Below are 24745 nucleotides of genomic sequence, written 5' to 3' on the forward strand. Positions count from 1 at the left end.
CTTTGCTCCCGCCCTTAAGACAAGGGAAACGCTCTGTGAACTGAAAATGACCTTTTCCTGAACTGAGCAGAGGACCGAAGTCTGCACTGGGGGAACCCACCGCAGCCGGGGACGGGGACTGGCAGCCACCAAGCGAACCCCCCCCACACTCGAGGGCCTCCGGGAAGGGTGGCGGTGGTCACTGAAGCCTTCCGAGCAGATAAGAGAGTGGCTCGGAAAGAAAGCGGGAGCGGATCTGGGCGAGAGCCCTGACGGTCACGGGGCCGGAGCGGAGCAGCAAAGGAAACCGCCAGCGCCTTGGCGGGCAGCGGCGGGGCGGCGGGCCCGGCGCCGGAAGTAGAGGACGAGCCCCGCCCTGCCCGCGACGCGCGCACGCGCGGCGAGAAGAACCGGAAGTGCAGCCGCTACCGCAGCCGCTGGGCCTGGAGCTGGCAGAGAGGGACGCGGGGAGCTGGGGGCACAGGGCACAAAGCCCAGGCCAAGAGGCCGGAGGGAACGTGGCCCGAGGGGCGGCCGGCTAGCCTCTCAGGGGTCCAGCGAGAGTCGCTGAGGGAAGCCACGGGAAGTGCCCTGGCACTGTGAGCGGTCAGTGACGGTGTCTTCCCTCCAGCCTCAGAAAAAACTCAAGTTTCACTAAAATCCCTGCCTTCTTAAAATCATGTTTTGTAAAAACCTCGGGCATCTAGGAATTCTAAAGAAAAACTATATTACGGCATTAAGATTCCAACCACCTTAGTAATTCAGGATGAGTCACTGTTCTTATTTTTTAAACACTGAGATTTCCAAAAATTAGTATTTCTTTACAAAGGAGAGCAGCAGACCAGGACAAAGACACTGAATTGTGTCCCAATTTCAGAGCACAATAGGAAAAGGGACATGTTATGAAGGGGAATGTGGTATATTCTACAGTGGCAGCTCCCAAATAAAACCGATTCCTGGGCACAATAAGAAGTTGAAGCATCTGTTATCATTAAATTGCAAAGAAGCAAAATATAATGAAATGCCAAATGTAAATACGGTTTATTTTTTACATAAGGCTCCAACTCTGGACAAAGAATTGAACAGATTCCAACTTCCCATAGGCGATTTGTTTTCAGCTTAATAAACAAGAGACATTTCAGGCAAGAAGAAATGCATTTTTCCATGGAGGAGAGAATAAATTCTAATAAGAGCTCGCCACACCGCCGGACCAGCTACGAAACTCTAAACACAGCCCTACAGCAACAGCCTACAGGCCCGCACTGGGCCTCCCTCTCCAGCCTCCTGCCTCCTGCCTCTCTACTGCTGAAGACCTCCGTGCCTCCCCTCAAACTACTGCACCTGTCACCACCCCCTGGGTGAACCCCAGGCTGGCCCTGCCGTCCGCCCACTCACCTTTCAGAAAGCTTTCAGTGGCTCCCCAGTGGCTCCCGACAGGGTCCTAAGTTCTTCTCCGGAGGTTCAAGGCCCCACAGGCCGCCCAGACCCGCCCCCCCATTCCCACCCAGGTCCTCTCTCCTGGTTCCTCCACCCTGTCGCCTGCCTCTCTCCCTCCCTGCCAGGATGGCGCTCACCCTTCAGCCAGGCCCGGCTCAAGGGCTCTGCAGGCAGAACCAGCACCCGATCATCCAGCCCAGACAGCTCTCGGCCCTCCTCAAACTCAGGATCAAGGCCACTCAGTTCAGCTTCACGATGCACCTTCCGACTCTCACTTAGTAACCATTCCCCAGAGCCCTCTCTGGGCCAGGCCCTGTGCTGGGGACTGGGGCACCTCAGCGGCATCACGGGCTGGGCCCCAGAGCACCTCTGCAAAGCCAGCACCGCAGTCTGCTGCTGGCAGAGGGTCTTGCCTTCGATTTGTTAAAAACACAACCATTGCGAAGCATGATAAAGAGAAGCATGATAACATGTAGTCTGCCTGCACTGGGGGTAGACGTAAATGCTGGGGGACGCTCCGGTGCCTGCAGTGGGGTCAGCAGGCGAAGGATGGAAAGACAGGCCAGGTGGAGAACATGGCACGAACAATACTTCAGAACGGCCGGAGGGCAGAATGTAAGGGCCCAGCAGCAAGAAGGCAAAAAAAAAGCGGGGGACTGATCTGCCAGAGGGCCTTTTTTTGCCAAAGTAAGGAGCACATTTGTTTTTGAGGAAAAAAAAAAAAATCAAAAACGTAATAGGTGGAATCGAGAAGGCAAGGCCAGTGACGGGGAGGGGCGCCCCAGGCGCTCGTAATGGTTCAAAGAGAAGACGGGGCGATGGGATGGAGGGACGTGTGCGAGAAAGGACAGACAGGACGGGGCGCTGGACGGGGGAACGTTAGCGGTGACGGGAGAAGGACCCAGTGTCTCACCTGCTCTTCTGGGCCGGTGGAGACGGCCAGAAAAACAAACAGGTGATTAGAACAGCCTTCTCCGGGGGAGAAGCTCCAGCACACAGGCAGATGTATCGAGAGGGTCAGAACAGTGTGACTTTACCTCCTCCAGGGCGGCCGGCTCTGGGCCAGAAGAGACCTCCTCGCCCACGGTTTCTGCCTGGCGAGACATGAGTGTGTGAGTGAGCACCTGGCTTCCTCAGCTGTGTGGATGACACTAAAGAATCCCACTTCTCTCTGGCCCCATTCAGAACACTGAGGTCCCCAAAATGTCTTCAGAGTCTTTTAATCCTCACTACGAGTCAGAACTGCATTTGACTGTTATAGCTCCTTATTCTCCTCTAAGCTAGAACAGCCCTCCTACCTGTCTTTACAAAGTGGGAATTGTTTTGTAAGACCGTCTACGTTATAGAGGTGTTGGGAACATTCAAAATAAAAAACGCAAACAAAGTGGTTAGTCCAGGCCTCATAGGCAATGTCTGACAATGCTCAATCAGTATTAATTATCTTCCATCTGTCGACAGCCCACACAGAATCCGGTATCCTGGTTTGTGTGACAGCTATACTTATTTGTTGCTGTAAATTTTAAAATGACATCAAATTTCAGTAATCATAGTTAATGTGAGTCCACGGCTGACAAACAAGTTGGCCCACAAGTGGCCCAGAGCTGGAGATTTGTGGAATGATAGCCAGAGAGCCACACGTGGGTCCTCTCCCAGCTCCCAGAGGCCACAAACGAGCCTCTGCCACTGAGTGCACTGCTGTCTCCAAACAGAGGCTAACTGATGGCCCCTCAATTCCTCGGACTGGACTGCAGGTGACGATGCATCATTCGCGGGCCAAATTCTGGAAGGGTCCCTGTGGGCCTCGGTGTCCACCGTGTCACGCTATAGAACTTGCCCTGGTTGTAGACGTGAAGGTTCTGTGTCTCAGATGCTATGATTTGCTAGGTGGACAACCAGCCAGGGCATCTAGTAGCCATAACCAATAAAGGAGGCATCCGATTAATAATAACTATGCCCTGTTGCACATGTGCGCTAGGTCTGACCAGCAAGGAGGCCAGCTCTACCTTCACAAACTGCTTGGGAATCATAATTCTAGCTCTTCTTGATTTGGTTCTATTTTAAAAGAGAGAAGAATGTTTTCCCAGACTACAAAGCTTAAAAGGGCAAAGACAATCCTAGGGCCCTGTAGCTAAAGGCAGACACAGAAGTACGTAACAAAACATGTCTGCACTGAACACGCAAAGCCAAATGGCCACCAAACAAAAGCAAGCTACGGCTTCCACCTTCCATCCTATTTCTCAGGAATAGCACACCACAGATGGTCCACAGCAGAGGCCCTGGTCCCCGTGCCCTCACTTCTCACATCTCGGGTGGGAGTCCACTGCCAAGACACACCCCTGGGATAAGAGCTAATCACGCATTAACTGGACAGGTGCCAGGGCCATTTATTCTGCCCAACTCCCTCCCTTGGAATAAGAAAAGTCAGAGCCTCTGTCTGTAACCCTCTCTCTACCTAGAGAAAAAAACGCAGGCCAGTGGTATAAAGCAGTTTACACAGAGAAAAAAAATCCACATCATCGGATACTTTTTTGAGGCCAGGTATCGTGTTAAATCCACTTGACATTTTCAGTTTCTAATGTGTCGCACAGTAAACTTGTTTTTCTACATTTGTTAATACTATAAATTATTTAAGTATTGTACAATGAACCCCGTGATGGTTATTTAAACACCACAGAGAGTACAGGAGAGCAAGCCTCAAGAAGCGTGATGGACCTAACGCGTTCCCCAAAAATTCACACATTCAGCCCTAACCCACAATGAGACAGTGTTCGGGAGGGGGGGCCTGAGCAGTAAATACGTTTAGATGAGGTCATGAGGGTGGAGCCCCCACTCCAAGGGGGGCAGGGGGAAGAGGTGCCCCCCACTCAGCCATTCTACAAACACATGGCTGCTCTGTGTCGGTCACAGTCTAGATACCGTGAATATAGGACTGAATGAGACACTGGAGCCCTGTTCCCGTGAAACCTACCACCTAAAGGATGGAGGCAGACAGGAAAAAGCTGGCACGACAGCCGCGGGGGGCAAGCGCGGTGGACTAGGTAAGGCAGGGTGACACGGAGAGGGTGGCGGGGGAGGGAGGGTGTGAATTCAGCTGACGTGGTCAGGGTGGCCTCTCTGCCGGGGAGACATCTGAACTGAGACCTGAATAATCAGGGTGAGTCCTGCAGGGGGCCAGTGGGCAAGGACAAGGGCGAAGGCCCTGGGGCAGGCGGGCTCGGCGAGCTCCTGGGACGGGGCGGCTAGGGTGGCTGGGGACTCCCCAGAGAGGGAAGGGGGCAGAGAGGGACGCGGGGAGCCGGGGGCACAATTCTCATCACAGGGAAACAAAACCCATAACCGTCCTTAGTCTCTCAGGTTCCAGGTGACGTTCAGGGAGGGCTGAGGGCGAGCAGCCGGGAGACGGAGCCCCGCTTCCAGAGACACCGAGGGTCTGGAGGTAGCACCCTCACAGCTGATGGCAGGCCCTCGGCCTCGGTGGCCGCTGCCCCTGCAAGGCCTGCGGGACCCACACTGCTTCTTCAACTGGGAAACTTCCTGGCCCAGGCCCAGGCCACACGCTGGCTCGGGGAGTCCCCGCTGGACCCCGCCAGGTAACGTGAGCTGCACATCATGTCTGAGTCTCAGGGCGCCCTAACCACGCGTTTACTTCCCGGCCAACCCTCTGGGCCACAGTGGGCCGCGGAATGGTTACGAGGACAGACCCCAGAGTCGGGCTGCCTGGCTTCACGGCCCAGTTCCACCACTTCCCAGCTGTGTGACCTTGGAAAAGCTATTCGACCTCTGTGCCTTGATGTTCTCATTTGTAAAATGGAGACCTTAGGAGCACCGATTTCATAGGATTGCTGTGAAGAGTAAGTGAGGTGATTTATGTAAGCCTCCTAAGTGCCAGCTGTTGTCACTGTTGCTCTCCGGGTGACAGGCCATTACTCATTCATCTCCATTTTCCAAGGGCCTGGACTAGTGCATACATCATGACAGGGGGTAGCTGAATGTCTGCACCGTCATAAACAGGGAACAGGAGTGGGTATGACGTAACTGACGCTTGTCGAAGCTTTGCCATGTGCCGGTGAAGCACACACCTTCACGACAACCCCAGAAATGGATAGTTTTATCATGTTATAAACTAGATCACGTCACTCAAAGTTACGTAGTAAGTTCTACTGTCAGAATCCGCTGTCTCCAATAATACCCTTCGACTGAATGCTGTGCCCCAAAAATGCCTATGTTGAAGCCCTAACCTGCCCCATGTGGCTGTTTTTGGAGATGAGGCCTGTGAGGAGGTGGACAGGTTAAATGGGGTGATCAGGGTGGTGCCCTAATCCAAGAGGGCTGGTGTCCTTATGAGAGACACCAGTGCTCGCTCTCGCGCTCTCTCTCTCTCTCTCTCTCTCTCTCTCTGCCATAGAAGGGCGCAGTGAGATCAGGCAGCTGTCTGCAAGCCAGGAGAAGGGTCCTCACCTGAGCCCGACCTCCAGAACTGTCAGAAGTTTCTGCCGTAAAGCCACGCTGTCTGTGGTCCTTTGTTACAGCAGCCTGAGCTAACTGATACACCCCGTCATGCCTCCAAACGAATGTCAGGATGCATGCTTCATAATTTGACATAATTAATCCATGAAATCCTCTCCCTAGTCAACATAAATTCTCATTTTCTTCAGATTCCATCTCTTTATAGAAATCACCAGATTTTGAAGAACTTTATCATTGCAGCTAATGAGATCACAGCAGTTATACTTGACAAAACGCAGCCATTCTCACATTCCACCAACGGAGGACAACCGCCAGGCAAATGCGCACAAAACAGTAAAGAGTGTGACTTAAGAAATCGTTTAACGACAAGCACTTTCACTGCTTTCGGATATACGCGGTAACTCGCCCGCTAAGTGCCCAGGAGAAGCCTCCAGCAGCCCGGCGTGGCGATGACAAGCATGCTGCAAAGACAGAGCGGAGGCAGCAGGCGTGGTGACTGCCGCCATGCGCCTGGGGACCACGCTGTGCTCATTAAAACTGGGGAGGAGCTCACCGTCACTGAGGTCTTGGAGGACATTCTCCTGGCAGGAGAAATCCAGCTTCACTTTGATGTTGACTGTGAACGTGGCTACCTGTCCGGGCTGCAAAGGAAACTGGGCGAGGGTTTCTTCTAGTTTCCAGCTCAAGAAGTCGCCATACAGTTTTTCTACAATGACAATAACAATGGTGATGAGAATGACGTAACTGAGAGAGGATGAGACTTACCAGCCCCCCTAGAAAACTCTGATGCATTCTCAAAAAGCAAAGAAAAATGTAAACCATTTCAAATGAGAGATCAAAGTACCAAGAAAGTTCCAGAATGCCGGGTTTGGTGAGGCAATGACCTGTGTCTATGAGTGAGGCACAAGGAAGAGGCGGGGCACCACGCTCGGAACCACGTCACCTTTGCAACCCCCGAGTGGCTTCCTCTCACTGACGAAATCGTCACCCTCTGCTCTCACAAACTCAGCTCAACTGAATTTCCCCCTGACCAATATTTCCTATCACCCTGAAGAGAAAGAAATCCACATTTAGCAGAGACCCATCAGGGCGCTGCTTGTGGGAAGGCCAGGTCCCAGAGCCCCGGGATCACTGAAGCACTTGCTGACCTGCTGAAGCAGCACTGGCCAAGCCCTCCCTGAAACGCCAGTACCGGCTCAGACACTGAGGCCCCGCAAAGTCTCCGCTCCCAAAGATGCCATCATCAGGCCATTTCTGACACGTGGCTCCAGGAGCCAGGCACTCAGAGCCTTTCCCACGGCCGGGCAAGGAGTAGGAGAGAGTTGAGGCATCCCCGGCTGAACCGATGTCCATGGCCCCAACAACACAGAAATGCTTCGGGGGGAGTCGCCTGGTCTCACCCCTCGCCTGCTCCTCCTCCCCTTCCCCTCCCTTCACCCCTATGCCCCCCATAACCCTGCACACACGCTGTTCCCTGTGCCCAGAACGCCCGGCCTGCTCACTTCCTCGCAGAGTGAATTCCGACGCGTCCTTCAGCCCCGCTCCAAGGCTCCTTTCCCGTGATGCCTTTCCCGGCCCACCTTGCTGCCCTGGGCTCAGGTGCACACACCTCTATTAGAACATCACCTGTGTTGAGCGGCTCAGTCTCCCACCCATCGCTCAACAGATGGAAGGCAAGGACTAGAGCCTGCCTCTGAGGCTCACCACCACCACGAGAGGAGGGTACCATGCTGGTTCAGACTCCAGGTTCAGGGCAAAACCGCCCAGGCTCAAATCCTGGCTCCGGCGGGGTATCCCCTGGAAAGTTAGCAAACCCCACAGGCCGTAGTCCACCTGTCTATAAATGTGTCATCGTGAAGAATGAATGAGTGAATAATAGTGAAGCACTCCAAATAGGCCCCCACTGCAGCAGGCGCTCCTCCTACCCCTCTGGCCCCGGCTTCCTCATCCTGCCGGGTGGTCACGGCGCCCCGCCCCGGGGCTACATGAGGAGCCAGAGATTCCCGCGGAGCATCCGACCCTGTGCTGGCATTCGCAGAGTGGAGCCACTGCCATCGCCTCCCTCCCCGCTCAGCGACTAACAGCCCGGGCACTCGGCACTCGGTAAGCGTACAAGACAGCAGACAGCTTAGTCCAGGCGTCATTTCAGATTTGGACTTAGAACAGGTGAAAAAGCTACGTGAAAAAAGCATAACACTAAACTGAATGTGCAATGTAGTTTCAACTGCATGAAAATACGGACAGAACGAGAAGAAAACACACCTGCGTGCTAACGCTGGTTGTCTGAGTACTGAGATCATGGGTCACTTCCAACTGTTTTGTATTCCCTGAGTTTTCTGTCACACTTTCGCACACACGCTCACACACACGCTCACAGCTCACTCTTGCGTCTACGTTCATCCCCGCAGCCCCCTCCAATGTACCAGGAGAGAGCTCTGAGGCTCTGGCCTGCTGAGGACTGCGGCCGGCCCGAGACAGTGAGGTGGGCTCTGAGCCAAAGCAGCTGCTTTGTATGGCGCCCCATGTTAGGGCCAGGCATCGATGAGAACCAATAACAAGAACGGCAACCACCTAGGGCACACGTGTCACGGATTGAGTCCCTAGACTCAACTCTGCCGGCAGGATAAACCTCTCCAAAGCAGTGGGTTGACTCTGCCACAGCCACGCGGACTGGCAGGTGGTCAGTGACTAAAGAATTCACCCAGGCTTCGGGAGAGCTGATCTAAATGACGCAGGTAAGCCCTGCCTCTCCCTCCTGCTCCCTGCGCTAACCTGGCAAGGCAGGGCCACCTGGACGAAGCGGGGGGGGGGGGGGGGGGGGCAGGGGGAGCATGGCAGGAGGCTTGGCATGGGTGAACCTGGGACAAAGTCTTCTCCTGGAGTCTTGTGAAGACGACAGTTGACACAGCCACCCAGGAAGTATCCCTCTTAAGCTGTGTTATCCGCACGTTCTAAAAGAGGCAGCTAACGCTCAGAGAGTTTGAGCGACGTGGCGAGCAGCTGCTAAGTGAGAAGGCCAGACTCGGAGCCAGCGTCAGCAGACAGCACGCCCTCCCCACAGCGCGTCCTGCCTCTCGCCGCTCACCAGACACCACCAACCCCCCCGCACCGCGGCAGAGTGCGGAGACCGTCACTACAGAGATGTGACCTGCCCCTCTGAAAAGAGACAGTAGAACATGTGACATCACAGCCACGTACACGAGCTCAGGGCGGCCAGATGGCCCTGCGCGCGAGCGCCAGCACTGCCACTCGCTAGCAAGGATGTCCCCCGACTGCAGGGCCAGACAGCCTGAGGTCACCCTCCCTGTCACGTACGTACTTCTCACCCGTGCTCCCAGTGAGCCGAACACATAGATTCCTGCGGCATCGACAGAGGCACTTCACTTGGTCTTAAGACGAGCCAGCTGTGTGACCTTCTGCCGCGTGGCCCGAGAGCCGTGTACAGTGCTGAACCTCACAAGAAGGCTACGCAGCCGTGCGCACCGAGGCATCGAGCTGGAGGGCTCCCGTCACTGGTGAATGTCACTGTCTTCCTAGGAGGCACACCAGTAAATCCCTTCATGCAAAGGCAGCGGAAATACAACAGAGCGTGCAGTGAGACTTCTGTGACCACGCCTGACGCCACACTGAGCATGTGGTCTGTTGGGACAGAGCCAGGCGTTATCCATGTGCCTGGCATGGTGCCTGCTGTAAAAACGTGACGGACACGTGGGACCATTGAACCACACGAAGCCAAGAGACGTGAGTGTGGCTGGAACGGAGCGTAAGCAGCACGATGAATTCCCCTGGAAGGGGCAGGGGAAGCTGTCAGGAGGTGGCGCATGGACTGACCTGTGCCTGATGGAGAGGCTCTGAGATGCAAATGGCACACCTGAGAGCTAGTTAGCCAAGTTCCGAATCCATGGAACTGTCCAAACAGGGCCAGCGACAAGGACTGCGGGGGCACGTTCTGCACCCCAGAGGGCAGGGACCTGCAGCTGGTGTCCAACACAGTGGCCAACACACAGAAGGTGCTCGGGGAAGCCTTGCGGAAGGGCTGAGCAGAAGGACGAGCAAGCAGTGGACAGAAGGACAGACAGACGAGCGGGCAGAGGAACCGGTGCTGGAAAGGAAGAGAGGGGCACGTGCTCACCCTGGCTCCCCTCCCCGCACCGCGAGCCCCGTGACCACGGGCGCCGCCGCTGTCCTGCCCCCAAAGCACAGTGCCTGGACCAGGCGGACACTGGAGAGGTGTTTGTACAAAAAAGAAGAAAGGCAGGCAGCCTGAAGGTGAACTTCTTCGAATGCTGGGCTGGGAAACGGAGTATGAGAAGGCTGTATAAAAACTGTTTAAGAAACGTGACAAGCAACGGACGTTTTTCTAAGGTAACCGCGGAGGCGGAACCAATGACACTAACAGGAGCTACAGCCAGAGCCACCGCCCCCGACCCCTCAGCAGCGCCAGGCACCAGGCTAAGCGCTGACCGCGCCTTCCGACAGGCGGGACTACGCGGACCTCCTCGTCACGAGGAGACAGTGTCCCAGAGCACGGGACGTGGTCCAAGCCATCCGGCCAGTAAGTGGCAAAGCCAGGATTCAACCCGCTGTCTGATTCCGAAGATGAATCTGAACCATAAGAACTAAGTTTAAAATCGAGGAGGGCCTGACCCCAGGGGGCTGCCGGCCCACTCCGCTCGAACCCGGTGCAGGCCACAGCCGCTCACTGTCCGCCCCTTCTGGCCCCCGCCGCACCCAAAGGTGAAAACTGAAGGAGACAGAAGAAAATGCCCTTTTCCCCGCTCCCCATGACACCTGACTGCTCAATCTATTCTCCACGCATTGACGCGCGACTGTCTGATTTACGCCCCTTTCATCTACTCCGGACTGGACGAAGTTCTTTCACTCATTACCTTGACTGTCTGACGATGCCCCCACGACACCCGACCGACGATGCTCGCTTGCTTTCGACGGATTGACGATGCTCCCCACAACACCTGACTGTCTGACGATGCTCCCCACGACACCTGACTGACTGACAATGCTAAGTCGTAGCAACCATTTTCCAGATTTATTTTTAAAACCCTACATTGCTATAACTATTTTTAAAAAAGAATTATATAAAAATAGCACAGCATAAGCAACTGAGAAACAGGGCCAAAAAGTTAGAAAACTCAGCAAGGTGGCTAACGTCTTATAACCCGTACATGGCACCTGGGCCACGTCTTAGCGAAGCCCTCCTTCCTGATGCCGGAACAGAGGAGCCGCCGCCCCCGGCTCCGCGTGTGTGCTGCGGGGGCCGCCCGCCTCCCGCACGTCCCAGCGCCTCGCCTGCCCTGGCCCCGCTCCCTGTGCGGTGAGCAGGGCGTGGCTGACCCCGCAGCGTTTCTATTCTGATCCGCTGTGGTTGCGATGTGAGTACCCTTCATTCGTCGTTAAATGTCACCATCCCAGGAAAAATCGAGACAAGGAGAAAGCTGAGACGGTTCCTGGACCGCTCAGAGAGAGAGCACACCTGTCTCCTCAAGCGAGGCGGGCGTTTGCTCGCTGGGTCGCCTCAGTGACTGCCACGTCCGGGGTTCCCAGGCCCTGCAGACCAGGTGTGGAAAATGGGAAGCACGAACCCACGCACGGCTCACTTCCCACTTTCAAGGAGAAGGAACCTGGCTGTCCCTCACCGCCCGCTGCGTGCCAAGCACTGTGCCAGGTGACATTGCTTGTTCTCGAAGGACCACGTGGAGGGGCCTTCGTCGCAGGAGCACCCAGGTGACAGCGCCGAGCCTCGCGCCGCCGGACGGCCTGCTCAGGGCAATCACGCGGCTGATGCCGCACAGAGCAGGGGCTGGAAGCACATCCGTCAGTGACAAACCCGTGTTCTCACGCCACCCCCACCCCACTCCCGCCCCCTGACCAGCAGCAGGAACAAGGGAAGGGGACCAAAGCTACACACACTGGAGCGGAACATCTGCCTCCGCCACACACCCGGGCAGACGGCACAGCTCAGGAGGAGCCGTGAAAACCGTCACCCCGACCTGTGTCCCACCCACAAGAAGAGGCCGGTGACTAAGCCATGTTCAAAGTCCCGCACAGAACCTGCTACTTCTCTGCACAGGGCACACTCAGGAGGGTTTCGAACTGCATGCTTATTGTTACATGAAGTTCTGTGGCTTAAGAATGACACAGACAAATCCTCTGACGCCAAACACCATGGCATTTCTGAGTAATGGCTGGAGGCGCTCACGGCGCTCTGGGGCTTTCTACGGCTGCGGCAGTACAGAGAGCGTCATCGCCAGACCCAATACTTTTTCACACCTCAGAAGTGGCCTCTCTGTTGCTTTCTTCCCTTCCTCCCTCTGGAACAAAAGGGGAGGCCCAGAGGGGCTTCTCAAAACCCCGCACAGTGACATGCTGTCAGGAATATCGAGATTAACTTAAGTCAATGGTTTAGCACAGGTCACTCATCTGTCCCCCTGTGGAGCTTAGTTTCAGAAAGAAGAGTCGTCGTCGTTTTAATGCTAGCGTTCGGTGGCGTGCCATCGAGTGGAACGGGTCATTTTACACTGACAGGACTGCAGAGTGTCACCGCCGTTGACCTTCAACCCTGGAGGGCCGTTCGCACTTGCCCGGGAGCACCGCGCCTCAGTCCGCACACTGAGGAATTTTTAATTATACCAACGTGGAGTCATCGCTTTTTACCCCAAAATGAAATTAGACGAATAAAGAAATGAAGGGGCGTACGTGTGCATATCACAAACTCATATTTCAGGTTTGTTCAAAAGCAAGTACAATACATTCTTCCTCATTTGGGCTAAATGACAGGAAAATCTGTGATTACTTAAATAAGGGCAGAAGTTTGCATCTAACGACCTACAAATAAAGATTCGCTGGCAAAGGTATTATCATTAGCATGCGTGCCATCGATGGGTCACCCCGTCTTGAGTGGGGGGTCAGAAATGCTCATCTCCACGTCATGGGCTTGAGATCGTGGGGACACGAGCACCCCAAAAAACCTAACAAGAGTTCAGTTGCCTGAGAGGGCCCACAGAGGTCTGTCTGGCTCAACATCACTGATCTTATCACACACTCACAACGCAAAAGACAGAGTCAGCGGGACGAGGAGTCAAAGCAAGACAGGAAAGCGGGGGCGGAGGAGAAAAACCGGGCACTTTTCTTTACCTGAAGAAAAGGGGGTTCATTCAGAGGGGAATGAGGGTGTGTCCAAGGACCAGCGAGGCCCCTGACAGGTGTTAGAGGCAGCAGAAGGGAAAAACGTGGGGCCCGCCCCACGGGCAGGCCTCCCGCACGGCCAAGGCCCCAGGCACGCAGCCCGTCTGCGACAGAACACACCAAGGACACTTACTCCGCGTTCTGAAAGCAAGCAGGCAGCGGGCACGCCCGTGCTCAGGGGCCCCCAAGAGCGCCCCGTGCTCTGCGCCAACACGCAGCTCACGACAGGCGACCCCACGCAATGCAACTGTATGAGCTCCTACCCCGTCGCAGTCACCGGGGACCTGGGGGCCTCGCCGTGACAGAAGCAGGCTGCGCCACCCCCGGAAAGACCTCTGAGGCGTGTCTGATTACTTCATGAGAAAAGCTACCTGAAGCGCCACTCGCTGGCACTAAAAAGTCAAGGCTGTTATTACTGCTGAAATAGAAAATAACTCTAATATCAACAGGAAAAGCATCATATGGAGCCCAGAGAAGGGAGCACTTGATCCCACGCGGACAAGTTCCACGGAGCAGACGTCTGAGAGGCCCTTGCAGAGGCCAAGCCCATGGGCTCACGTGAAGGTACCGCTGGAACAGCAAGGGGGCCCCCCTTCCCGGGACGAGCCCGCCGCGGTCTCCGCCGCCCGGCCCGGCCCCAGACGCCGTGCTCTCGCTCCGCCTCCGGCTCGAGGCTTTTTCCATCTTCTCTTATATATTAGACCAATTATTAACACTGACAGCTCTGGGGTACTGTAGGATATAAGTGACAGGAATTATTCCCCTTGTATGTTTTGGAAGCAGATGGTTTATTTCCATTAATTTAATTCCACATGTAAATGTACTGCAGCTTGGGATGAGAATTTGAAAAGAATGACAGCTCTAATTTTTCACTGGTAAATGTGCGATTTTGAAAACGGCCACACTGTGCTGTGTACGGTGGGTCTGAGGTTCTGTCTCGTGGCCAGGGGCAACGACACCAGAGCTGACAGCGTGGGGCCATCGGTTCTCACCCTGGTGCCCGAACCGGCAGACACCTGCTTTATTTCCCCCCAAATCAGTGAGAAATGTAAGAACACATGACACCCAGAAATTCTCCCCAGGGGCCGAGCTCGGATTAACCCCTTCTCACACGACATGCTTGCTTGCACAATGACCCCTCCCGAACTCCTCGCTGGACCTTCCCTCCGGATGGAACTAACCAGACGGGCCTGTGGCTCCACTTCTTAAACGTCTCCTCCCTGGTTTTCCCCATCGCAATGACATCAGCATGAGGAGGGAGCCCCCCGCCAGGGAGGGACGCACAGTGCCTCCTCCCCTGGACACAGAACCAGAAACAGTCCAGCTCCCACCGTCCGCCTGGCTCCGCTCACTCCTACATCGAAGCAAACACCCCTGGTTCCACTGGCGGGCGCCCTGCTTTCGTCTCTCTGTCTGGCCTCACTGGCCTGTGAGGTCCTCTACCTGTGTAAAGTGATCCGATTGTATTTCCGTTTACTGCCCTCGACACCCTTCCCTCCTTCTGCACGACACGGGCCCCTGTGATCAGGGCTGCTCACTGACCTCCACGACACCGGGTGCTCTGCCAAACGCCACCCCCTGGCTTCTTGGGCCAACTTTACATGGTAAGTCCTGCTCCCCATTTAGCCAGAAGGAAACTGAGGCACTAAAAGGACAAACAGCTAGCAAATGGTGAAGCCAAATTTCTCCACGGCTCGTCTGACCCCAGGCTCCGCGTGCCCTGGAACTGGGAGACAGAGTGTCTGCCTGTGAGAGGGGCCACAGGCTCTGAGCGTTGACCCCGCTTAGAAAACAGCGAACGGACAGGTCACGGACGGGTCCCAGGTGGGAACGCTTCTGAGCCCGCCGACGCTCTGCGTCATTCGTTCCCCAGGGATATTCCTCCCGGGCCCCACGGATGCAAAGAGCACTCAGGTGTTTTCTCTACTCCTGTGTGTTCTTCATGCATAATGAGTACACGTCTCCCGACGGCATCAAATTAAAAGTGCAAGAAGCTTTTAGACTCTGCATACTGGTTATGTAATGTCTCTTCCACCAATAAGGAAGATAAACATTGCTGGGGTCAAACCTGCTTAAAGTGCCTACCTTTGGTGGTGAGAATTTTTGAGGTGACTTCCAGTTTCTCCAATGGTTCCATCCCAATATTTTCCAATTTAATGATAAGTTGCTGAGTCTCTCCATTGTAAAGCTGGACTGACACATTAGTAGATATTTCGTCACCAGAGGAAGGCTGCAGTGAATGTGCAGATCTGAAATAAGAGTAAGAAAAACCCATTTTAAAAAGAAAGAAGACCAATGGCATGGGAACGGCACAGAGTGACTCGCGTCACCGCACTTGCCCATTTCAGAAACGGGGACCAGGGAACGCCAGCTTCAAACGCGAAATTCAGCACCCGGCTCCCGAGAAGGGAAGGGTGAACCGCCACGAGCCGGGCGCTCTCTCCGCGCAGACGCGTCCCGGGTCACTGGCGAGTGAGCACGTGATCGCTCAGACCTAATTAGTGGGTCATGGTGAAGGCGAAACGGAAACAATATATCGACGCAAATGAACTGTGAGCGTGTTGCTCTCTCAAAAAGATGAAAAATCTCATGCTCAGAGCTGCCTCGGGAAAATCCAAAGATTTAAGAAGGAAATGTAAATGAACCATTCCGACTGATGACATCAGAACTGGAACGAACAGGAAAGGAAGTGTGTGCAACAGACTCCGTGTCGTAGGTAAACATGATGAGCAAGGCCTGCGAACACCTGATATGACGCAGGGCGCCTGGTGCCCAGGTTGGATGGTGTCCTCAGCACAGTCAGGTGAGGCCCTATGCTGCCTGGGGGTGCGGCTCAGCATCCAGAGGCCCCGGAGCTCACCTGGCACTCCCGCGAGGCTCCCACACTACAGCCTCAGTCTGTAAGTTCTCGCCTGAGGTCTCTTGTCACTTAATCCAGAATGCTATTTACCCTGGGTGTCTCCTTCCCAACCCACAGGCAGCAAACTGACTTCTGGGCAAGGAGTCATGGTGACCAGGGGAAAAGGTGGTCCAGTGAGGACAAAAGCCAGCCAACAATAAAGAGAGGTACGTGTGGCAGGTGTGGTTGAAATGCTTATACAATGCTCCGGAGAGATCTGGTCGCAAAAAGCAGGAAGGTCTCTGGAGGCGAAAGGGTCGACATTTTCTCCTGGGATCAGAAGGGTTTACCTTCCTCTTTGAATCTGAAGGATCTCGGCAGAAAGCCACATTAGTCTAAACATGCATGAGCCAACATCATACACTCAACTGAACCAGCAATGGACTGCGACACAGCAAAGCAGGCAGCTACCCAACTGCCCCTCTGCCGACCAGCTCTGTCCAGCACTGCGCCTGGGCATGGCTCAAAGGACCAGGGGCAGACCCGAGTCTGGTTTCACATCCCCACACCATCTGGTCCAAAGGACAGAAAAGAATGTTCCAGACACTGCTGGTCTCACACCTCTGCTGCCCACGGGAAGAGCCCGCGTCTAAGCTCATCAGGCTGGTCGTGCCTCCCAGGGCCTCTGGTCCAGGCTCTGATAGAGGACCTTGCTTTTGGTTTCATTTCGAAGAACTCTTTACCTAACCCAAGATCACAAAAATTTTCTGTTTTCTTCTAAAAGTTTTACACTTTTATCTCTTACAATTAGTTCTAGGATCCTTTTGAGTCCATCTTTTTCTGCATGTCATCGTATCCCCAATCACATGACGCTGCCTCCCCTCTGAGGAAGTTTCTCGCTGCTGCTCCCTTTGTTAGAAAATTCTCCCACGACCCGCTGCACATGGCAATTCCCCCTCCCTCACCCATCACATTGCACTTGATGTCACCTCCTGGAAGGAATGTCCCCTGAGCCCCGTGATCTCCCACGGCCCAATCAGAGTCCTGCCAATAGTGGACTGTGACTGCCTGGCCACCCGTCACTCTCTCCTACTTGACCGTGGTCTCTCGGGTAAGGTCAGGGCTGGTGTGTTCACGCTCACGCCCCCAGCGTGCAGCACAGCGCTCAGCAACTGGGAAGGGCCCATTAAGGATCTGAAGGAGCTTTTAAGACATTCTAGAAAATACCAAGATACATTTTATAAACACAGCCAAAAGGATAAACGTTAAGCATTATTCACACGAGCAAAAACTGAGATGATCCCAAATCCCAATAGCAAGGAAATAAATGGTGATGTGATTTTGAGGTATTTTATGATATAATTTTGAAGCCATTAAAATAAGACTTTTTAGCTTATGTGGTTAAGCAAAAAATAACCTACGACACTACATATAATGTAGCATCATCTCAACTATTCAAACTATTAAAAGAAAAGAGAGAGGGGGATAAACACTGGAAGGGACGGCAGCACCAGCGCCGACAGTAACTGCCTCCGAAATTCCTGAGGCGTATGCCCCTTGCTTCTTTCCACTTTTCCAAACACTAAAAAAAGACCAGTGTTTTTTTTTTTAAGATAAGAGTTTTTCTCAAATTCCCTAAACCCTTTACTGTTTTTCACAAAAACCATGATTCCAAAGGCTAATTTCACACTTCGTTCTGATCTTGGTGAGAAACAGTTCAATTCTGTTCCAATTCGCTGTAAGCAAAGCATGTTGCCCACCAGTCATCTTGAAGAAAGCCTTCACCCATATCCTGGTCACAAAAATCACAGATAAACTCAAGGCCCTTCGTGCCATTGAAAGATGTATCCTAAAACATCTTCCTAAGTGCCATTTCTCGCCGGAGAGCAGACGCCACGCGCTGCGCGTCTACCTGGGCAGGGACGTGCTGATCTGCAGTCTGGGCAGGGCAGGGATGACTTCGACAGAGGAGCCGCCGGTCTTTATTCCCGGGAGGTTGTCCAGCAAGCAGTCACTGAAGACGCCAAAGACCGTGGTGTGGTAACCTGGGAACCAGGAGGAAAAGCTGCACGCTGCCCGGCTTCGCGTCTCGCGCCCCAGCCTGAAGGCAGCCCCCACAGTGACAGGCTCCCTCTCGAGGACCTGAGTCGAGATTCAGGCCCCGACCCTGCTGGTGTCACCCAGCTCCCACAGTCCACCCCGAGGCCCCCGGACTCCTGCTACGGGGAGTGGAGCCGGCAGCAGCGCCTGCAGCCCCGCCTCGCAAGGCTGCCTGCGTCCAAAGCACAGTGTGTGCAGGAGGGTCTTCGTAAACTAGAAATCGCGGCACAGTTAGTAACTGACTCGCATCTCGGTACCAATTTGCTTTTCAGATTCATCCATCTCTAAAGTGAGAATGAGAGCTAGTGTTCCTTTCCTGGACACAATGTGACTTAAGTATTTGAGAAATGATTCCGAATCTTCTGTTGAGAGATGAAAGTTCGAGAGCTAATTATTGTTATCATCACTTCTACGTGATATGGCAAGTCTGCTGCCTGTGTGTAAGTACTATAATTTAAGATGAGCAAATTTTCCATGCCAGAAAAAAAAAAAGACGCCATTGGCTAGATAAGCACTTGAAATTGTTCAAGCAAAGCTTCAAAATGACTTTTGAAATGTTGAGAGGATGATTATAAACAACGTTCACTGTATAACAATTAAACATCACCTAACAGTGAGGACTAGGATGCTGGGTGACCAGGGACAGGCCTCAGTGAGGCAGGACAAGAGCTCAGCCATCCTACCCAACCCAAATCAGAAAGCAATCCCCCTTACCGTTCACAGTAATCGTCCCAGTCGTCTGCGGGACCCCAACGAGCGTCACCGGGTAAAGACCAGACTCAGCCGGAAGGGAAAGTGCCGCAGGGAGAGACTCGAACTCCACTCCGCTTGTCAGGAGCCCCTGAAGCGAGGGATGGGCGACGTGAATGAGCACAGCCCAGACCCACAACGTCACGGTCAGTCCCCGATTCGCCATGCCGTGGCACAGCCACTAACAAAGAGCTCCAGGACGGCCGGAAGGAATGGCTTTTCTAAGAATCCAGAGAACCGTGGAGACAGGCTAAAAGTGTAGGTAACACAAGACAGCCCTGAAGAGGGGGACCAAGGAACGAGCCATCTTGATATAAGCCTTAGATGCTACATTTTTGATATTTGTTTTGTTTTGCTATTTACCAAATGGGAATGTAAACAAAAAGAAAATCCATGAAGTGTGGAAATACATCGTCCATTAATCTCTCTTCAGTGTGTCGTGAATCACCAATATATACCAGGCACCACGCTCAACAGTAAACAAGACAGATTCCCGGGCCTCAAGGAGTAGACCAAAATTATGCAGGGTGTCAGCGCTCAGGAATTCTCAGCATTGTAACTGAGGTGCTGCCCAGTGCAATAAGGCAAGAAAAATAAACAAAAGGCATACAGACAATTATTCGCAAAAAACAAAACTGTGAACATAGCAAGCCCTATGGAATCTACCATGAAACTTGAACTAACGAGTGTGTTTAGCAAAGTGACAAAGTCAGCATTAAAAAAAGAAAAAAGCAAAGGTACTTCTATAATCCAGCTATGAACAATTAGAAAAGAAAATGTAAAAAACACCATTAACAAGAAGTTTAAAAAATCAGCTCGCTTGGAATAAACCCCATGAACGAAGTGTAAGATTTCCCTACAGAATGTGGCCGAGACCAATTAAAGACGACCTAGAAGATCACAGATTCCTCCAGTGGGCCTTTTCCGTAGTGCTCTGGGCAAAGCAACGCAGATGCTGTTTTAGATGGATCACAGGCCTGAGCCAATGAGAACGTGCTGCTGCTGTGAGCCCACATTCTCACACCTGCAGAAAGGACACAGCTGTGGAAGGGAGGAAGGCAAGACAGAACCCTACGGAGATGGGCTAGAATTGGAGGTGACACTGTGCAGCCGGGCTTTACGACATCTGCACTTGTACTGTGTATACGGGCACGTGTCTATATGTGTGTCTGCAGATGCGCACGCGTAGGTGCGTATGCAGTCCACGTCTACGTGTGCGCGTGTGCCTACTTTTCCTAACTGCACGCAGAAGCAAAGGCACTAGAGCAGCAAGGAGCGCACCTGGGCCCAGACTTTAAGCAGAAGCGCGAAGTGATCTAACAATGTGCAGAACAGATGTCCCGGGCAGGAGTAAAGCAGAAACCAATTAGATGACTATTGCTGCCAAGCAAAATACACTGGCGTTTTCTTTCTTTTAAAATAACTAAAGCAAATATGGCCCACTGTTAATATTTTCTAAACGTGGATGGTTTATTATGTGAGCGTTTATTACTCCTTGTAACATTTGATATGTTTGAAATGTTTCATAACTTAATTTTTTAAATCCTGAGCATGATTTGTGAGCTATTGCCTAGTAGCAATTTCTATTCTATTCTCTGTTCTTCCTAATTTTTGACTAAAAGCACATATTACTTTTAAACCCAACAAAAATAAAAGCTACTTTTTAAGGGAAAANAGCATCGGGCTCCGCAGCCGAGAGGAACCGTATGAGAGTGTGCGGCATCACCTCCTTACTCTGAGGGGCCTGCTCTTCCCTGGGGCCTTGGTCATCTCATCATCTCGTAGCGAGAACACGAACTGCACTGATCTCACGTAAACGTCAACGTGACTCTCGCAGATCTATATCCAACCAACTAAGCTCAGTGGGCATCCAGATCAGAGGGGTCTTTGCTCGCTGAGTGAAAAATTTACTGAGTACCAAGCACTAAAGACACAGGAATGACAAGACGTGGTCTTTGCTCACAAAAAGCTTATAATCTTTGGCAAAACAAATACAAAAAAAGGCATATATCATAAGATGTGTGCATTAAGTATTAAGCAAAAACCATATTTTAATGCTAAATTGGTGTTTAGTCCCAAAGGGTCAATCAGTCGGTGATACATACCATGTTTTCAACTCGGAGTTCAAATGGCATCGGGTTATATACCATCAGCTGGACTTCACATACATCTCCCTGGACCCACTGGAAATCTAGAAACACACACAAGCATCTCTGTGTTAGCGGGTACCGTGCATGTTTCACAGGGTTTCAGAATACTCCTCTGGCGATTCGCTTTTCCAGTGAAGCAGTGGGTGTTTAGTATCATCTGGAGACAGACAATTCAAAGCAAGTTTTCCCGCTAGCTTATTCCAAAACAGAGCAAGTCATCACTGCCACTTGGATGCTACGTGACAGATGTTTCTTGCCGTCTTCAGCAGGCTGATCCATGCCGGCATGCCCAATGCAGCTTCACAAAGCTGAAATCGGTGCGGACGGCCCTGTTCCTGGCGTGGAGCAGAGAACCGCACCGGCCCAGAGCACAGTACTTAGGAAGCTGGCCCTGCGGCCCACGGTGTGGGGATCCCCTCCCCCCTCGGAAGTGGTGAGAGGAGATGGCGGCGGTCCTCCCCGACCACTCCCAAGTCAGCTGCAGCTCAACACCTATGGGAGGCAGGGTTGTGAGATGCCCCCCGAGCCCCTGGCCCTGGTGTATGTGCCCTCCGTGACCCTCTCCCCGAGTGTGACCATGAGAGGATGTTCTGTCGTATGACAAAGGTAATGGGATCCTGCGGGTGTGATCAAGGTTTCCAATCAGTCAACTCTGAGTCAGTCAAAAGGGAGACGATCCTGGTGGGCCTGGTCTAATCAGGTGAGCCCTTAAAAGGGACCGTACTCTTCCTGAAGGAAGAGATTCCAAGAGGAGGGGGCCTATGGAGGAGGCCACATGGCAAGGACCCAAGAGCGACCTCTAGGGGCTGAGACAGGTCCTGGCTGACAGCCGGCAAGAGAACAGGAGAGTCATGGACACAACCGCAGGAAACAAATGCCCAGCCACCTGAGGGAGCCGGGAAACAGACCTTTCCAGTCCAGCCGACCCCCGCACGTCAGCCGGTGAGACCTGAGCGGAGGACCCATGGAAACGGCGAGGGAGTGAGCTTTCCCGTTGTAGGCCCCTACGTCCGCGGTAACGTGAGCAAAGCTAAAGACAGCAGCGCCGTCCAGCACACGCCCACAGCTCCCCTCCCTTAAGACACCCCGCAAGGCGAACCAAAGGCGCCTCGGGTCTGAGGCGCCCGCCAGAGGTTATCTCGTCGCTCTCCATAACTACCTGGTGACATAGGTATTATCGCCCCACTGCTACAGGCAGGTAGCCAAGGCCCAAACAGGGTAAGCAAAGCCTGGAGTCACAGGGCCAGAGGGCGAGATTCGAGCCCGAGCGTCTAAACGCGAGGAGGGGTGTGGGACGGACGCCGGCGGGTGGTTGAAAGCGCCTTTTCGCGAGCAGATACTGAGAGTACAGATAAGCATTTCTCAGCTTTCGGAAGGACTCCGCTTCTTCCGATCCCCCGGCACCAGACACCCTGTGCCAAGGCACCAGACACCCTGCAGACACGAAGACAGACGCCTCCAAACCCAGGCCCTCCTCGCTCGGCTGCTCCACCCCTGCCGGCTCCGGAAATGCAGGTGTCCTCCCTCCTCCTCTCTCCTCTCCTCAGCCCGCACCCCCGGCCCTCCAGGCGACGACGGCCTTCAAGGGGGGCTCGCAGAAGTCCCCGTCCAGAGTGCTGTGCTCACCCCGCCCTTCAGCGGTGTCCCGGAGCCCAGCCATGGACGGCTCCATCCTAACAGAGGATGAAAATCTCATTCGTCTGAACAAAGTGCCTCGTAGCTAAGGAACTGTTTGTTTTCTCTCTTGTGGTCAAAAAAAAATCATTTAAAAAATCCATTTGCCTGGAGTCCTGAAAAGAACCTCACACTTGCACGGCCCCTGTCTACCGAGGTGAATCACTGACTACGTGAAGAGTTATTTCTGTCTGGAAGGAGACAACCTGCTTCCCGACCCCTCGTGTATCAAAGCTCATGGTGAGCCCCCCTCGACACTCTGTCCTGCAAACAGCGGGAAGGAACAGCAACTGGTGGCCATCGAGCCCGGGTCCCGCAGGGGGCCCCCACTCCATGCTGCCCCACGCTGTGCTAACAGCATCTTTCAGTCGCCCTTGATGACAGGCTGGTCACTTTCTGCTACGCTGCACGACATACGTGGCAGGAAGCACCCTGATTTCTTGCCACAACTGCTACCAGGCAGCCGCCAGGCACTTCAGTGACACTGTCACCTGACCCTCAGCAGAACCCTCCAAGTTAGCTTCCCCTGTCCCCCTCTCTGTAGCTGACACAGCTGCAGCCCAGGGAGCCACAACCACTTGTCCAAGGTGGCCCGGTGGGAAGGGATGGCCGCAGGGCCAGGCTGTGACCCAAGGAGTCAGACAGCTACACTCATCTTGGGGCAGCTGTGGCCTGAGCACTAAGCCTGGCCGTGCCACCAAGTACCATCACTAATTACCTGAAAACCTTCACCCCACTGTGCTCGAGCTCAGGACGTGTGCTGCAGTCACCTTCGCACAGTTTTACCTGGACAAAGGCGACACTAGCAACGTGCAGACAGAACGACTCATGAGTTATTCCAGGTTGGAGTGGAAAGTGTCTCAGAAACTGCCCTCAGGCTTCTCCTCGAGTGCCCTGTGCCCTCTGCTGTGATGGTAACTCCCCCAATCATACGCGAATATTCATTTATAGAGATTGGAATTTGGGGTTAAAGACACGTGATTCTTCAAACCTCTAGGCATGTCCCTGCTTATAAACATATTGCCAAAAAGATATTAGAAGCCATTGAATATAAATTACATTTTCCTACCCATGGGTATGCAACGAATAACATGCATTTGGCTGAAGCTTCTATTATAACTCAGAAAAAATCTTGCCTCATCCACTGAATTTATCCTCCGCCCAGATGAGCAGGTGCTGCTTCTCACTGTGACGAGGAGCCACATTATAAAGGAAAAATCCTTGGGCTTTGAGCCACTGAACCTGGGCTGGAGCCCAAGCTCTCTAACCTAAGGCAGTAACTCAGGTTCGCTCAGCCTGAATTTTCTCATCTGTAAATTGGGAACACAATGCCTGCAGCGTCACACAGCTATGAGAATCACTGGGTAACAGTTAAGCCCTCTGCAACACAGAGAATATTATTTTCGTTAAAAAAAAAATAAACCTCAACAACTTCTTAATATTGATCAGGGAAAAATAAAGAGGCAGCTCTGGCCTCCGGGCGGCAGAGGCCACACAGGCGCCGAGGGTCCATGTTCGTTCAACGCTCCACTGTCTCCCCAAATTATTAACAATTTTTGAAGAGGGTCCCTGAATTTTCACTTTGCACTGAGCCCCACGAATTAGGTCCTGAGGAGCCCCCAGATCTCCTTGAGAAGTTTCTCTAAACATATTTCTTTCTTTATTTTCTCATTTTAAAAATGAACAGGACATGGTTCCACAGTGTAGCGGTGAGCTCGTCTGCTTTACATGCAGAAGGTCCTGGGTTCGCGCCCCAGTGGAGCCACGGTCCCTTGTCTACGGCCATGCTACAAGCCCAATGTCTGATCTTGGAAGCTAAGCAGGGTCGGGCCTGGTTAGTACTTAGATGGGAGACCACCTAGGAAGACCAGGTGCTGTAGGCATAAATAAAAATAAATAGCTAGATAAATAAAAAAATGAACGACACGAGCCACACCCACCCCATTCCTCAGAGAAGCACTGCTCCCTGCCGCCCTCCGAGGTGCCCTGGTCCCAGTTCAGCCAGCACTTGCCATTTGCCCCAGCTCAACGGTAAGTCACCAGGTGCTGCCCGGTGACCCTGCTACAGTTTCAGAGAACTCAATCTGCATCCTGTCTGGACAGTCAGCTTCCGATGTGTTTGTGCCCTGCCTGCCCACCCCGACCT

At 53.2% G+C, this 24745-nt stretch overlaps 1 protein-coding gene across 3 annotated transcripts in view; it reads right to left on the reverse strand.

The window, feature by feature from the left end:
* Positions 1-24745, reverse strand: part of TRAPPC9 (trafficking protein particle complex subunit 9) — a 321573-nt gene that overhangs the window by 223910 nt on the left and 72918 nt on the right. For all 3 annotated transcript variants that reach the window (XM_039845905.1, XM_039845906.1, XM_039845908.1), the window contains 5 exons: positions 20881-20966; positions 18740-18866; positions 17838-17970; positions 15172-15335; positions 6437-6589 (listed from right to left, as the gene is read on the reverse strand). In XM_039845905.1, the coding sequence (XP_039701839.1) occupies positions 6437-6589; positions 15172-15335; positions 17838-17970; positions 18740-18866; positions 20881-20966 (663 nt within the window). The remainder of the gene's footprint in view (positions 1-6436; positions 6590-15171; positions 15336-17837; positions 17971-18739; positions 18867-20880; positions 20967-24745) is intronic.

Source organism: Pteropus medius, unplaced genomic scaffold (assembly GCF_902729225.1).
Source record: "Pteropus medius unplaced genomic scaffold, Ma_sr-lr_union100, whole genome shotgun sequence".
Lineage (NCBI taxonomy): Eukaryota > Metazoa > Chordata > Mammalia > Chiroptera > Pteropodidae > Pteropus > Pteropus medius.